This window comes from Mus caroli, chromosome 2, assembly GCF_900094665.2.
Source record: "Mus caroli chromosome 2, CAROLI_EIJ_v1.1, whole genome shotgun sequence".
NCBI lineage: Eukaryota > Metazoa > Chordata > Mammalia > Rodentia > Muridae > Mus > Mus caroli.
The window spans coordinates 98,243,387-98,259,474 of record NC_034571.1 but is presented as its reverse complement, the minus strand read 5'-3'; the positions used below and the strand labels follow the sequence as shown (position 1 = coordinate 98,259,474).

General features: G+C 39.3%; 1 protein-coding gene across 2 annotated transcripts in view; it reads left to right on the top strand.

Moving 5' to 3' along the window:
- Qser1 (glutamine and serine rich 1) overlaps window positions 1-16,088 on the top strand; it is a 61,645-nt gene that overhangs the window by 31,297 nt on the left and 14,260 nt on the right. The window contains exons 4-8 of one of the 2 annotated variants that reach the window (XM_021156507.2): window positions 5,397-5,722; window positions 7,400-7,516; window positions 8,105-8,238; window positions 9,221-9,438; window positions 14,927-15,064. In XM_021156507.2, the coding sequence (XP_021012166.1) occupies window positions 5,397-5,722; window positions 7,400-7,516; window positions 8,105-8,238; window positions 9,221-9,438; window positions 14,927-15,064 (933 nt within the window). Of the gene's footprint in view, window positions 1-5,396; window positions 5,723-7,399; window positions 7,517-8,104; window positions 8,239-9,220; window positions 9,439-14,432; window positions 14,519-14,926; window positions 15,065-16,088 lie in introns of those variants that run through there. The other variant, XM_021156510.2, reaches the window with a different exon arrangement.

Below are 16,088 nucleotides of genomic sequence, written 5' to 3'. Positions count from 1 at the left end.
AGGCAGAGGCAGGCGGATTTCTGAGTTTGAGGCCAGCCTGGTCTACAAAGTGAGTTCCAGGACAGCCAGAGCTACACAGAGAAACCCTGTCTCGAAAAACCAAAAATAAATAAATAAATAAATAAATAAAATAAAATAAAATTGCCATATATCTAAAGGTGACCTGAACTGCCTGTTTCCTGAGTGCAGGAATTATAGGCACCCACACTCCCCCAGCAACATTGAGAATGAAACCCAAGGTTTTTGTACAAGCTGATCAAGCACTCTGCCAGTCTGGCTACTTCCTCGGCTAGATCATTGGAATTGTAATGGTAACTGTAACAGACTGGGTTTTTATCCTGTTTTCTTAATTTCAACATCTTAATTCTTTCCCTTGTCTTCCTTTGGTATTCTCCTTCTTGGTTCTTGTCTTTAGTACTTAATTGTTATTGTATTTTCTGAATGATACTTACACTTTCACATACTCTGGCCATATCCCATTAATTGTGTTTATAACAATCTGTTTTTAAATGTTTTGTTACTTTAGATTTTTATTTTATTTTAACTTCTGTGTGTATGGGTGTTTTGCTTGTGTGTATGTCTGTTTATGCCCAGTACCTTTATCTTTTCAGCTTCATTGACTTCTTTTTTAACCAAAGAGCTATGAGTAACGGTCAAACATTGTTTTTCTATTAAATGGTACCTTGTTATTTTATCTAGTTTAAGTTCAGATGTCTACTTAAGGTGTTATGAAAAACAAAAAATAAAAAAACAAAACCTTTTTTGAGACAAGGTCTCACTATGTAGCTCTTGCTGTCTGGAACTCGTATGTAGAATAGGTTGGCCTTGGACTCACTGAGATCCACCTGTCTCTGTCTCCCAAGTGCTGGAATCAAAGATACACCACCACACCCTTGAGAACTTTATGAATTTTCTAAGTGGCTTGGTAAATATTCCATGATTATAAAGTACAAGGAAATCCTACTTTATATTATTACTCAAGTCTTGTACATTGTTTCTAAAGCAGTAGGTATAGTGGTGTACACCTTTAATCCCAGAGTTTAGGAGGCAGAGGTGGGCAGATCTCAGTGAGTTTGAGGCCAGTCTGTTTTACATAGTAAGTTTCAGAATAGCCATAGCTATAGTGACTCTCCCACCTACCAAAATCTTGAAAACATAATAAATAATTTCAAAAGAAAGTAAACATGTATTCCTGGAGTAGTAAAACATTCCCCCTAGAATTTCTCAGGAAGGCAGATAAGGTGGTTTTCAAGAAGCCCGACTATTTGAGTTCTATCCTAGAACATATATAAAGGTCGAATGAGAGAACGGACTCCTCTTAATAAGCCCTGTAGCATGCATACACATACAGAGACAGACAGACAGACCTCCCACATACAGTAAACAGAAGTAAGAAATGTACTTATTTCAGGAATTACAAAAGTGGATAGATGAAACGGGTATATCAGAATGTTTCCTTTATTTATCTCATTTTATTTTTGGGTTTTTTTTATGACAGGGATTTTCCATATAATCCTGACTGTCCTGAAACTCTGTAGACCAGGTTGGCCTCAAACTCACAGATCTGCCTCCCGAGTGCTGGGATTAAACTGCCTGGCATGTGTGTGATTTTTTTTTTTGAAGACTTATTTATTTATTTTATGTATATGAGTATACTGTAGCTGTGCAGATGGTTGTAAGCCATCATGTGGTTGCTGGGAATTGAACTCAGGACCTCTGCTCACTGTGGCCCTGCTTACTCTGCTCCAAAGATTTTTATTATATGTAAGTACACTGTAGCTGTCTTCAGACACACCAGAATAAGGTGCCAGATCTCATTACGGATGATTGTGAGCTACCATGTAGTTGCTGGGATTTGAACTCAGGACCTTCAGAAGAGCAGTCAGTGCTCTTAACCCGCTGATCCCTCTCACCAGCCCATGTTTGTGATTTTTTTTTTTTAAGGTTGGGTTATATTATCTTTTTCTTTGTCATTTATTTGCACACTTATTTTTTCAGTATTGAAGATAGAACTCAAGGCTTGGCACATGTGCAGCAAGTACGTACTCTACCACTAACCTGTATCCTCAGAGTTTACTCGATATATTTTGAACTTGTGTGGTTGAGTGCATATATTTTTCTCTTGAGATTATACTTACATTTTTTTCTAACATTTTAGCTATTTATTATTTTGAGGCAAGGTCTTACTATGGATCCCTGGCTGGTCTCAAACTCTCAGGGATCTAAAAGGATCGGAATCACACAGGGCACACCAACATCAGGACAGAGGAGATTTATTTGCCCCGGGGGACACAGGGCAGGGACTAAGAGACAAAAGAAAGGAAAGAGAGGATGAGGGAGAAGAGAAGGGGAAGGGGAGGAGGAGGAGGAGGATACTTACCCCAGAGGGACCAAAAGGGCAGAGAGGAGACAAACATGGCATATGGGAGTTTATAAGGGAACAGCGGGAAACCCCATAGTAGGATGAGATCTTTAATTTTAATTGGACATGTTAAATAGGTGGGCCAAAAGGGGGCTTTTGATTGTTAGACTTCAGTGCTTTGGTAGCTGAAACTTGCTGGTCAGCCTCAGGAGGAAAAAGCTGCAAAATAAGGGAATAAACCTTGGTAGGTAGCTTTAGGACTGTGTAATGTAACCATTCTTGGCAAGAGGGAGCAGGAATGTGTTTGTCGTGCTTGGGTCTGCTAGAGCCCTCAGGAGCCTTTCAGGGGCTGAGACTGAAGGTATTGTGTTATTGTTGGCATTGTAAAATAATATTTTTTCATTTCTTTTTCTTTTGGAACTCTTTTCTTATATAGCATAAATCATATATGGAAATATTTAAATATACAAAGCAAAATAGTAAGTTTTACATAAATTTGAAAGTGCAGACATGTAAGCTATGCATGATTCCTGAACACTAGTAATTTCATAAGCTAAGTTTAACAAGGAAGGCTACAACGAAAGTACTCACTTTCCTAGTAATTCTCTCCCTAAACAGAAAGTTAAACTGAATGGACATTGACATGGAACAGACAGGAGCATTGAAAGCAATGGAAAGTGCTAGAATGTGGATAAAGAAGAAAACTTCTCATTATAAATGCTACTGTCTAGAAAGCCAATACATAAGAAATTAAAGGTACCACATGACCTGTTGATCCCCACTAAGTCAGTTACTTAGCTTTTACACCTGTGTATTTTACGTATATGAGTACACTGTCACTATCTGCGGACACACCAGAAGAGAACATTGGATCCCATTACAGATGGTTGTGAGCCACCATGTGGTTGCTGGGAATTGAACTCAGGACTCTGAACCACTGAGCTATCTCTCCAGCTACTTACATTTTTAGGTTGATCATTTTTTGTATGAAAAAGTACTAAATTTTGCAAAATACTTTTCCTGTGCCTGTTTATGATCCTGGTGATTTTCTTTTTTCTCCCATTGTACCACTAATATAGTGTATTATGTGAGTTATATTCCTAAGATAGATAATACTTGGTCATAATAACATATTTTTATTTATGTATTTGTTCTTATTTATTTATTTTTATGCTATGAATTGACATGTCTTGTGCCTGATGGGACAGACTCTATCTATCACTGGGCTACAACTATCCCTTGTATAACTCTTTTTTTGTTGTTGTTCATTTGTTTTTGTTTTGTTTTTTTTAATTAGGTATTTTCCTCATTTACATTTCCAATGCTATCCCAAAAGTCCCCCATACCCCCCCCATAACTCTTTACATGATATATTCATCAAGTTTTGCTGAAGATTTTTGTGTTTATATCATTAGGGATATTGACCTAGTTTTCTCATTACTACTATTATTACTATAATTATGTCATCTAGTTTTATTATTGGAATAGCACTGTATTGTTGGGCAAGGTGATTCATGCCTTTAATCCTAGTACTCTGCAGGCAGAGGAAAGTGGGTCTCTTGAGTTCAAGGCTGGCCTAGGTTACATAGTGATACTCTGTCTTCATAAAGTGAGTTTGGAGTTTATTAAGTGTACTGCTGGTTTTATGTGTCAACCTAACACAGGCCAGAGTTATCACAGAGAAAGGAGCTTCAGGTGAGGAAATGCCTCCATGAAATCCAGCTATAAGGCTTTTTCTTAATTAGTGATCAAGAGGGGAGGGCCCATTGTGGGTGGGACCATCCCTGGACTGGTAGTCCTGGGTTCTGTAAGAGAGCAAGCTGAGCAAGGCAGGGGAAGCAAGCCAGTAAGGAACATCCCTCCATGGCCTCTGTATCAGCTCCTGCTTCCTGACCTGCTTGAGTTCCAGTCCTGACTTCCTTTGGTGATGATGAACAGCAGTGTGGACGTGTACGCTGAATAAACCCTTTCCTCCCAACTTGCTTCTTGGTCATGATGTTTGTGCAGGAATAGAAACCCTGACTAAGACATTAAGTGTTAGTTCTTTCACTGTTGGTAGAATTTAGCAGTCCAGTCTCTGGGGCTTGTGCTTTTTCTTTATAGGATGATTTTTTAATTTTCACTTTCTTATTTGACTAATTAGTTTATTCATAGTTTTTGTTTGTCTTGAGTTCTTAGTAATTCGTGTCATTGTAGGAGTTCATTTCATCTCATTCATAGCATTACTTTATTTCAGTACTTTCTGGTGCTGTTAAAGTATTGGGGGTTTTGTGTGTATGGGGGGGTGGCTCATGTTAGTCTGTACCATGTGCACACCCAGTGCCCATGGAAGCAAGAGAAGGCATCAGGTCTCCTGTGACTGAGAGAGCTGTGAGGTGCCTGCCGAGGAGGTACTGGAGATCTTTCCAGGGTCTTCTAGAAAAGTATTCAGTGCTCTCTCAATTGCTGGGCTAGTTCTCCAGCCTGTTTCTTTTCTTTTTCATATCCAATTATCCTTCTTTCTAGGAGTTCTTTTTTTGTTTTTGTTTTTTGTTTTTTTGGTTTTTCAAGACAGGGTTTCTCTGGATAACCCTGGCTGTCCTGGAACTCACTTTGTAGACCAGGCTGACCTGGAACTCAGAAATCCGCCTGCCTCTGCCTCCTGAGTGCCGGGATTAAAGGCGTGCGCCACCACATCTGGCTTTTTTGTTGGTTTGGTTTGGTTTTTTTCTTCTAGGAGTTCTTAAGTGTTGGTTATCTGGCCCTTCCTTATTTGCTATCGTTTGTGTGTGTGTCTATCTTTTGAAATTATTTTTGATGTATGTAATGTAGTTTGAGGTAAAGTTAGCTAGGTCACAGCTCTAAGTTTGCACTGTAGTCTTATCTATATTTAGTTTGTACCTCTGATTCTTGAATTAACAGCCATTCCTTAATTTCTTCCCATGGTATTGTTTCCAAGCAACTGATTGCAAAAATACCTTATGCTAATGTTTCAGACATTACTTAAAACATAACTGTTTAAATATTTGTCACCGGTTCTGTTTGTGTGGCTTAGTTTTAGAAGCTCTGCCTGTGGCAACTCCTGGTGCATCTGCTGAGACTGCTGGTGTTGCTCCCACTCCCTCCACTGCTGTTGCAACAGTTAAACAAGACCTTCATTTGACTTCATTAACTGTCAACACCATGGAAAATGTCAACTCCACAGAATCCCCCACAGCCATCGAACTTGATAGTCTTCCTTCAGACCAGTTGGCAAAAGGACAGGACACAGTTGCAATAGAAGGTTTTACAGATGAGGAAAATATTGAAAGTGGAGGTGAAGGTCAATACAGGGAACGTGATGAATTTGTCGTAAAGATAGAAGACATAGAGACCTTTAAGGTGAGTGAATATTCTCAGGTGTGAAGGGCCGAGTACAGCTGGGGTGCTTGTGTTTTCCTGATGATTTCACTGGCACACCTGCACTACCCAACATTAAACAGGTTATGAGTATCCTGTTGCTGTGTTTGATAAGGTTGGACTGAATGTCATATTTATAATTTAATTCATTTATTTAGCCTGTTACTCTGTAGCCCAGGTTGGCACTGTGGCAAAGGCTATCACACCCACAGATGTTTGTTGAGATGGGGGTTTCATGTAGTTCAGGCTGGCTCCATATGGCTGTGGATGACCTTGAACTTCTGATCCTCTGCTCTCTACCATCAAAATTCTGAGATTATGTGCATGCGCCAGCTTACACAGTTTTTTTTTTATGCAGTCCTTAGGACCGAATCAGGGCCCTTGCATGTGCTAAGCAATCACTTTACCAATTAAACTACATCTTAGTCCAAATTACAGTGCTGTTGTTAATTTTTTTATGACTTTTAACTGATACATTATTAGGGATATTAGAAAATGTTTATATAATTTAAGAAAATAACAGAACTAACAAACATGAATTTGGATTTAATTTTAGAGCTTTAATTGTAGCACCATGAGTAGAATGCCTGATGTGTTTGTTTGTTTGTTTTGTTTTGTTTTTTAATTCCAGGATAGCCTTGAACTACTAGCAGTTTTCTTGACTCAACCTTCCAAGTGTTGGGATAACAAGTTGAGCCAGCATGCCTAGCTAGCCATACTTAATATATTTTTGGATTTTTTGTTTGTTTGGTTTTTCTGGCATTGTTTTTTAAGTTGAGATGGAAAGCAAAGGAATTAGAACAAGGAAAGCTGCCACATTCACACTGTCTGTGATCCTGCCATTGACAGTTAACTCCTGTTACATTGCAGCATATTTGGTTTAGATGTTATAAAACTGTACAAGGGCTGGAGAGATGGCTCAGCAGTTAAGAGCACTGACTAGTCTTCCAAAGGTCATGAGTTCAATTCCCAGCAGCCACATGGTGGTTCACAACCATCTGTAATGGGATCTGACCCCCTCTTCTGGTGTGTCTGAAGACAGCTACAGTGTACTTATATATATAAAATAAATAAATCTTTTAAAAAATAAAATAAGACTGCACAAATGGGAAGATAATACCACTAGCAGTTTCTTTCGGTCATCTTAGTTCAGTAAAAGAGCAATGGATTTCATGTCAGTGAGCTCCTTTTTTGGTGGGAAAACTGAAGCGGAGACTGAATTGAATCATTTTTAGGGGTCAAGTTTATCCATATATCAACAACCCCCTAGGTTGTTTAAGGCCTTTGGTTTGATGTCACTACCACAAGGTTGTTTGGGGGGTGTGTGTGGGGGGTGTACTATAGAAACTCAGACAGAGATAAGAAATGAAAAGTTATGCTGGGGGTAGTTGTGCATACCCTTCATACCATCACTCAGCAGGCAGAGGCTGGTGATCTCTGTAGGAGTAAAGTCAGCCTGATCTACATGCAGATTCCAGGACCGCCAGGGCAGCATAGAGACCCTTCCTCAACTCCCCACTTTCTCCACCAAACACAAAAAAGAGAGAGAGAAAAAATGAAAAGTTAAGGTAGGCCTTAAAGATTCCCACTCACAGTAACAGTCTATAAATATAAGCATGATCATATTTTCCTAAATGTAATTAATTCTGCTTATTATAGGAGGCTTTAAATACGGGAAAAGAGCCCCCAGCTATTTGGAAAGTACAGAAAGCTTTGTTACAGAAATTTGTTCCTGAAATTCGAGATGGGCAAAGAGAATTTGCAGCTACAAATAGTGTAAGTGAAATGCTTGATTCTATCCGCTTTTCTAAGCTGACCCTTTGATGAACAGAGGTGGGGTCAGATGTCAGATGCATCAACATTTCTGATTGGTAACAGCACTGGCTGCTCCTGCAGAGAGCCTGGAATCCATTCCTAAGACCTACATGGCAGGTGGAATGATGACTCCAGCTCTAGGGATCCTATGCTCTCTTATAATTCCTGAGGACACCTGCACTCATGCACATATTCACACCGACACATGTGCACAGTGACATAACAGCAGAGACAATAGCTCTGAAGTTCATAGCACACACTACTCTTGACCTGGACCTGAGTTCATGGTAGGAAGCTCACAACCTCCTCTAACTCCAACTCCTCCTCAGGCACCAGCACTCACTCATACGTGCTCGTGTGTGCTTACTCCCTCGAGCGTTCTTTCTCTCTCTCCTGCTTTCTCCTTGCCCATTGTTAAAATCAGAATAAAACTGGTCTGGTTATGGATATATTTTGGAAACTACAAAGGATGGGAGGCTGTGAACTTAACAGCATAATATTTATGTGTAGACTATATAATTGTATAATTAAAATACTTTTTTTCTTTAGTACCTTGGGTATTTTGGAGATGCAAAAACTAAATACAAAAGGATATATGTGAAGTTCATTGAAAATGCAAACAAAAAGGAATATGTCAGAGTGTGTTCCAAAAAGCCAAGAAATAAGCCTTCACAAACTATCAGGTATTTGTTTTCTTATGTACTTATTGGCTTATTTGGTTGTTATTATTGTTTAAAGGATCTATCTTGTCAGTTAGGACTGAATGCTGCAATACCTTTTGCAGTAGGTGAATCCTTTTCAGAGAATGAGGTGGACATTGTAAAGCTAGTGGCTCTCTGGTAGGATAGGTACCTTCTTTGCTTGGGTCTTTTTGGTGTCACTGTAGTAAAATGGAAAAAAACAGAAGGTGCAAAATTTATTGAATCTAGCTCTTTGTGACAGAACTTCTCAGAAGCCCTCTTTGCCTGATGGGTGAAAGAAATAAAGGAATGTCAAGGTTACAGCAAGATAATTGGGGGTTAGGGGACCCACAGACATGTGCATTATCAGGTTAGCACAGTGAATTCCTACCCTAGATCGATGTGCCTGGGTTATGTGCAGCAGCATCATCTAGAAGGTAACTAGACTGACTAACTCTGAGATAGGTAGTAGAACGTGGGTGTGACCTAGATACTCTAATCAGTCTGCTGTCATCAGTGGGTCTAGTTTAATTAAGATCACCACCTGTTTTCAAACTGCTGATCCAGTTGTCAAGGTGGAACTCACCACACACATTTTGAGATTTAGCATGGGACAAATCTTAAGAGGTCTCAGCCTGATGCCTTTGCATTTGAACATCAGAACTTCATGGCCACCACAGCATCAGAGCTAGATTTGGCTTTCCATCCATATCTCCTATTCTCTGGAAAAGGAATCCAAAAGGAGTTTGGTAGAGATAAAGATTGAGGTAATATCCCCTTAATAATTGAACATAGAGTACCAGTCTCAATCTATTTCATGACAATGCTGTGGGAGTCATTTGAGTTGTATATAGCACATGGACTTTATTTTTGAAGTGTTGGTCTGAGCAAGTTTATTATTTTCTTATTAATCATAAAAGTCATTTCTCTTTTTTTAATCTTAAAAGATTTAATGATTTTAACTAAATTTGTTTTAACATTGCAGAAATATTCCATCTAAGCCAAGTAGTGTCAGTAAAACTTCTGACCCACCAGTATCAAAAACTACAACTACAAAAGCCCCGTCTACAAAACCCAAAGCTAAACAGCTCAAAATAAAGGCTGAGCCACCACCAAAGAAAAGGAAGAAATGGAAGGAAGAATTTTCATCATCACAATCTGAGTCATCTCCTGAGGTCCGTTCTAGCAGTAGTGAGGATGAGGGTGAGTTCCCCAAGAAATTAGTATTTTGATACTTATAGGTGGTGTGCAGGAATGAAGGGGGATGGTGGTGGTGGCAGTTCAGGTCGGGTTTGCTTAGTAGCAGAGTGATGCTACTGTACAAAGTTCATTATGCTTTGTATAAACCACACCCAACAGAACACATCTAGCCTACACATGTAGAGGACAGAGATTAGCAGACTTGCTTACAGACATAGCTGTTTGCTACCCAACTTTTGTGGATAATTTATTGGAATACAGCTCCACAGCTACTGTTTGGAAATACATGATTTCATGTAGTTACAGTTTTGAGTTGTGGAATAGAGACCATGTGACCAGAAAAATGCTAAACTATCCACCATATGACTCTTGAGGAAATTTTACTGACTCTCATTCTTATAAAACATAACAGTACAGACCAAGGAGGATGAAGGAAAAATGGAAGGCTGTTAAAGCCAAGCTAAAGCTGAAAACCTGGGGTCTTTATAAACAAAGGAGAGTTTTTGGAGGAACTCAAGTAAAAGCAACATGATGAAATTTTAAATTTAATTATTAGACCAGTTTCAGGCAAAAATGGCATCAAAACCTAAGTAATGGAAACAGAAATGGAAGAGGAAAATGGGAAGTGTTCTGTTTTGCTTGGTGACAGTCTCCCTAAAGAGTCCTAGCTGTCACGGAGCTCATGTAGACCAGGCTGTCGTGGAACTCAGATCCTCCTGCCTCTGCATCTTGTAATTATACCCTCAGGTAAAAAGAAAATTTTTCCTTGCATAAATAACATGGCAGACCACTAGGTGTCACTAGTTAAGCAGTGTGTTCAGACCTTTAAGACAATTATCTATAATATGGGTTTAAATGCTGGTGATTTTATTTTATTTTCACATGTAGGGTTTGTGTGTATGCTTGCATGTGTGCATGCATATGTAAGTGTACATGTGGCATGGCATACGTGAAGGTCAGAGGAGACTATTAGGAGAATCAGTTCAATCATCAGGCTTGACACAGGATGTATCTTACCCACTAAACTGTCTACAGGCTTATGGTGTTTGTGTGTATGTATGCATTTAGTTATGTATTCATTCATTCGTTCATTCATTTGGTTTTTTGAGACTTTCTCTGTGTGGAACTCGAACTGTAGACCAGGCTGGCCTTGAACTCAGAGACCCACTTACTTCTTTCTACCTCACAAGTGCTTGGGATTACAGGCATCTGGTACCACACCCGGCCTATATGGTGGTCATTTTTAAGCTCTTTCAGAATATTCTTTTTTTTTTCCTTCAGAATATTCTTATAGTCTTGAAGTGCTTTGAGGATTCCAAATAGGCTCAATCTATTTAGACTTACAAGGTAGCAATTAAATTAAAATAATGTTTAAAATATTTGTAAGTGATTGATTATTATTGACACAATTGGTTCTATTTTTATATTTGTCTACATTCCCTTAATTACTGTGTAGTAGTTTGGTTAAAGAATATGAAGAGAGCATGTTGGGAAGACAATGTTAACTGTCTTTTCAGATAATTACTAATATTTCTTGATACATAAACCTGACAGTTATACTTTTAGCTATTTATGTAGTATTTTGCCTGTATGCATGCCATGTGTGTGCCTGGCATCTTCAGGGGTCAGAAGGCGCATAAGATCTTCTGGAACTGACTTACGTATGATTGTAAATGACCCTGTGAGTGCTGAGACCCAAGCCTGGGTTCTCTACAAGAGCAGCAAGTGCTTTAACCACTGAGCCGTGTCTAGCCCTGACAGCTGTTGTCTTGAACTGCTCATGCTCTGTTACATTATTATCTGCTAGTTTCTCTTGTTCTTTGAGCCATGTTTCTTACATCATGGCTTAGTGAGGAAGATCTTGTCAACATTAATGTTTCTTTTTTATATTTAAATAGTTTTGCTTTATATCTGCAATTTTTGTTTTGTTTTGTTTTTGTTGTTGTTGTTGTTTTGCTTTGTTTTTGGAGACAGGGTTTCTCTGTAGCCCTGGCTGTCCTGGAACTCACTTTGTAGACCAGACTGGCCTCGAACTCAGAAATCCACCTGCCTCTGCCTCCCGAGTGCTGGGATTAAAGGCATGTGCCACCACTGCCCAGCTCTTCCCATAAATCTTATCACCCCAAATATATACTGTGTAATCATTAGGCAGTGGCTTTCTATTTCCCCTACTCTATGCTGGTAACCTAACCTTTTTTTTTTTTTATGAAATATTTTATGTATATGAATGAGTACACTGTAGCTGTCTTCTAACACACCAGAAGAGGGCATCAAATCCCATTACATGTGGTTGCTGGGAATTGAACTTAAGACCTCTGAAAGAGCAGTCAGTGCTTGTAACTGCTGAGCCATCTCTCAATCCCCTAACCTTTTTTTTTTTTTTAATTCATTGTGTTGTTTATTATTGTGAGAGTATATGCATGATGTATGTTGGTGCAATTGAACTTAAACAATCATACTCCCAAGTAAAGAAAGCTCTGTGAGCCTCTGAGCTGTGCTGCTGACCCTAGCCCCACCTCACCCCCCTTTTGGGTTTTGTTTGTTTGTTTGTTTGTTTGTTTGTTTTTGAGACAGGGTTTCTCTTTGTAGCATGTGACTTGCATTTACCTGACTGACTCTGAATGCTTACTGGACAGTTATATATCTTCTTTGCAGGAATGTCTCTTTAGTCCTTACTTGCTTTGGGGGCAGTTTCTAGACAGGGTTTATCTGTGTAGTCCTGGCTCTCCTAGAGCTCATCTGTAGACTAGGCTGGTCTTGAACTCAGAGACCCTACCTCTACCTCCCACATGCTGGCATTAAAGGCATGTGCCATCACTGTCTGGCTGCAGTACTAGCTTATTAATGGTTCCTTGTCCTTTTGTGGTTAAATTTAGGATTTCTTAATTTTTGTCTCTGGGTTGAATTTGTTTTTTGAGACAGGGTCACTGTAGCCCAAGTTAGCTTCCAATTCTGTACAGCTCAAGATGGCTTTGAATTCCTGACTCCCCTGCCTCTGCCTGCTCAGGACTGAGATGATTGTGTGCCTCACTTCAACTGGCTGTATTCCGGGCTTTAACCTTTACTATATGAGATTTGAAAATATTAATATAGTATTACTATTAATACTATATAGTGTCTTTCTAAATGTTTTACATTCTGATGGAGCCCAACTTACTGATTCTGTTTTTTGTGCTTTTGTTGTAGTTAAAATCAAATCCAAGGACATCAACGCTTAAAATTTTAAGAGTTTTATATATAATTATTATTTTCTTCTTAAGACTCTTCTTTGGTCCTGTTTTATCTTAGAATATTTAAAAAATAACATTTAGAGTTGGGGTGTGGCTTAGTAGTAGAAGATTTGTCTTTCGTGCATGGGACCCATGTGTTTAGTCATCAATACAGACAAATAATTCCGTAATGCCACTACTGATATCATCAGTGAGCCTTTAAATATTGTGTTCAGCTTACAATAATGGGTACAAGTTTTCTAGAATTCTAAATTATACATGGTATCAACTACATCTTATCATTGATAAGTACTGTCAGGGTTTTGTTTTTGTTTTGGTTTAGTTTTTGGTTTTTCGAGGCAGGGTTTCTCTGTGTAGCCCTGGCTATCCTGGAACTCACTTTGTAGACCAGGCTGGCCTCAAACTCAGAAATCCGCCTGCCTCTGCCTCCCAAGTGCTGGGATTAAAGGTGTGCCCCACCACCGCCCAGCATATTGTCAGGTTTTAGGTTTTGGTTTTTTTTTTGTTTTGTTTTGTTTTTGAGACAAGATCTTGCTGTGTAGCAGTGGCTCTCACTGTGTACTTACTATTCACTATATAGTTCAGAGCCACCTGCCTTTGCTCTCAAAGTGCTAGGGTGCAAGCCACCATGCCCAGCCTGGTTTTCATTTTAGAGGCAGGATTCTCACTGCTTAGAACCAACAGACATTTTTTAAATTGTTAATTATGTGCTCTGTGTCTGTCTGTCTGTCTGTTTTGTCCATGTTTGTCTGTGTGTCAGAATGTGTGTGCATTTGGGGCAGTGTTTGCAGAGGTCAAATGGGTACATTGAATCCCTTGGAACTGGAGTTACAGGCAGCTGTGATCTGCTCACCTTGGATGCTGTGAATCAAATTGCATCCTCCCCAGGAGCAGTGTACATTCTCAGTGTATGTATCACTGAGCTGTCTGTCTAGTTCCCAATTTTGGTCTGTTTTAAGACTTATTTCATTTTCTAGGTATGACTGGTTTGCTTGCATTTATGCATATATACCCCATTTGGGCCTTCTGCCCACAGAGGCCAGAAAAGGACATCAGTTTTCTTCTTGGAATTCCAGTTCCAGCCAAGTTTTCTGGAATAACATCCAGTGCCCTTAACTGCTGAGCTATCTCTCCAGACCTGGCCTTTATTGAACTCTAATAGGCCTCCTGAGTACTGGGATTATAGTCATGTACCACCAATCCCATTTAATCCTGCATTCTTAGATAGAATTTAATATGTGTAGGCTATGTTTGCATTTAAAAATTAATACATGTCACTAGAAATCTGTAATAATTTTAAGTGTAGAAATAGAGTTGGATGTGGTGACTCACCCTTTTAATCCCAGCACTTGGGAGGCAGAGGCATAGGGATCTCTGAGTTCAAGGTTAGCTGGCCTATAAAGTCAGTCCAATACTTATAACCTCAGCACGTGGGAGGCTAATGCTTTTGAAGACTTGCTAAGTGTAAAACCCTGCATCAACAGAACAAAACAAGCTCTGCTATGAATGTGTTATGCATACCAGGCTAGCCTACTTGTGTGTTGCTGTTGATAACCTTTAACTCTTGACCTTCCAGGCTTACCTACTACTGCAGGCATTGCAGTGTGCATCACCACAATCCAACTCATTTAGAATGTCTTTGTCTATGTCTGTGCTTAGGTGTGCTTGCATATGTGTGTGTTGGTGCCCACATGTGTGTGTGTAAGCCAGAGGCTGCTGTCCAGTGCCTTCCTTCATTCCTCATCACCTTTTTCTTTTCTGAGACAGGCTCTTCCATTTGAACCTGGAGCCTAATGACTGGGCAAGAATGGCTGGCCAGCAAGTCTCCAAGGATCCTCCTGTCTCGACCTTCCCAGTGCTAGGACAACAAGTGTGTGCCATGCCAGGCATGGTGGCACATGCATTTAATCCCAGCCCTTGGGAGGCAGAGGCAGGTGGATATCTGTGAGTTCAAGACCATCCTGATCTACAAATCGAGTTCCAGGACAGCCAGGGCTGTTACATAGAGAAACCATGTCTGAAAAACATACAAACAAAGTATGGGTAACTGGAGATCTGAATTCAGATCTTCATGTTTCATGGCCAACACTTTACTGACTGAGCCATCTCCCACACCCTGCCTGGGTTGTCTGTAAACAAAGAATCAGAATTAAATTAGAAGAAACGGTGTCTTCAGTCTTATTTATAGGCTACTGATATGAAAAACAATATTAAAATTTCAGAAAGGGAAAATTTAGTGTCCCGTCTCTTATTCGTCCTAGGCTTTGAGCCTCCAGCCCCCTCTGTCACTCGTTTTCTGAACACAAGAGCAATGAAGGAAACTTTCAAGAGTTACATGGAATTGCTTGTTAGCATTGCTCTGGATCCTGACACCATGCAAGCCCTAGAAAAGAGCAACGGTATGGCCTGCTGAGAAGCTCATTCAAAACTTTTTGTTTAAATAAATTTTCTCACTGTTGTCACTTTTGTTTTATTTTGTTGTTTATTCTTGGGGTTTTTATTGTTTGTTTTAGAACAATGTCTCATTGTATAGACAAGCCTGGCCTGGAACTCACAGATCCCCAGGCCTCTGCCTTGTAAGTGCTGGAACTAAAGGTATGCACTACCACGCTTGGCCTTCTTTATTTCTATAATTAAAATTATTACAGACCTTTAGTGACATGTACTAAATTTTTAATGCATACATAGCCTTTGCATATATAAAATTTCATTTAAAATCATTGGCAAGACTGCAGGATTAAATGGGATTGGGGCATGACTGTAATCTCAGCACTTGAGTTGTAGAGGCATGGGGATCTCTGTGTATGCCACCGTGCTTGACATTTTTTTCCCTAATGCTTGCTGTTACTTATATACTTATTGTGGTATATGTAATGTATGCCAATACTGTGCTGGTAAATTAACAGCTATTTAGTATGTTACCAAAAACTATTAATTTGTTTCTGTCATTTTGTTACTCTCCCCTTTTCTAACATAACCATTGTGACTCATTTTTGACAATGGGTTACAATTATTTTTCTTCCTCTACTTTGTCTTTGCCTCAGATTACAGTGAATTAAGAATATCTCACCTAGGTGTTGTGGTAAATGCCTTTAATCACAGCATTCAGGAGTCAGAGGCAGGTGTATCTGAGTTCTAGGCCAGCTAGAATTACATAGTGAGACCAGTGTCAAACAAACTCTTTTAGTGGGATTAAAGTTAATGATAAGGTACTTAGATAACTAATATGTGCAAGGCCCTGGCTCCATCTCCAGTGCTATGCTAGCCAGAAAAACAAGTCTTGTTCATATTCAATAACTTAGAATGTTAAACCAGTTTGTATTTTGTAGCATTACTTTTGTTAAATAATAAATGAGATCTAGAGAAATTATTCCTCCTCCTAGTGGTCGTTGTTTTGTTTCAGTTAAGCTAAGGTGCTAGGCA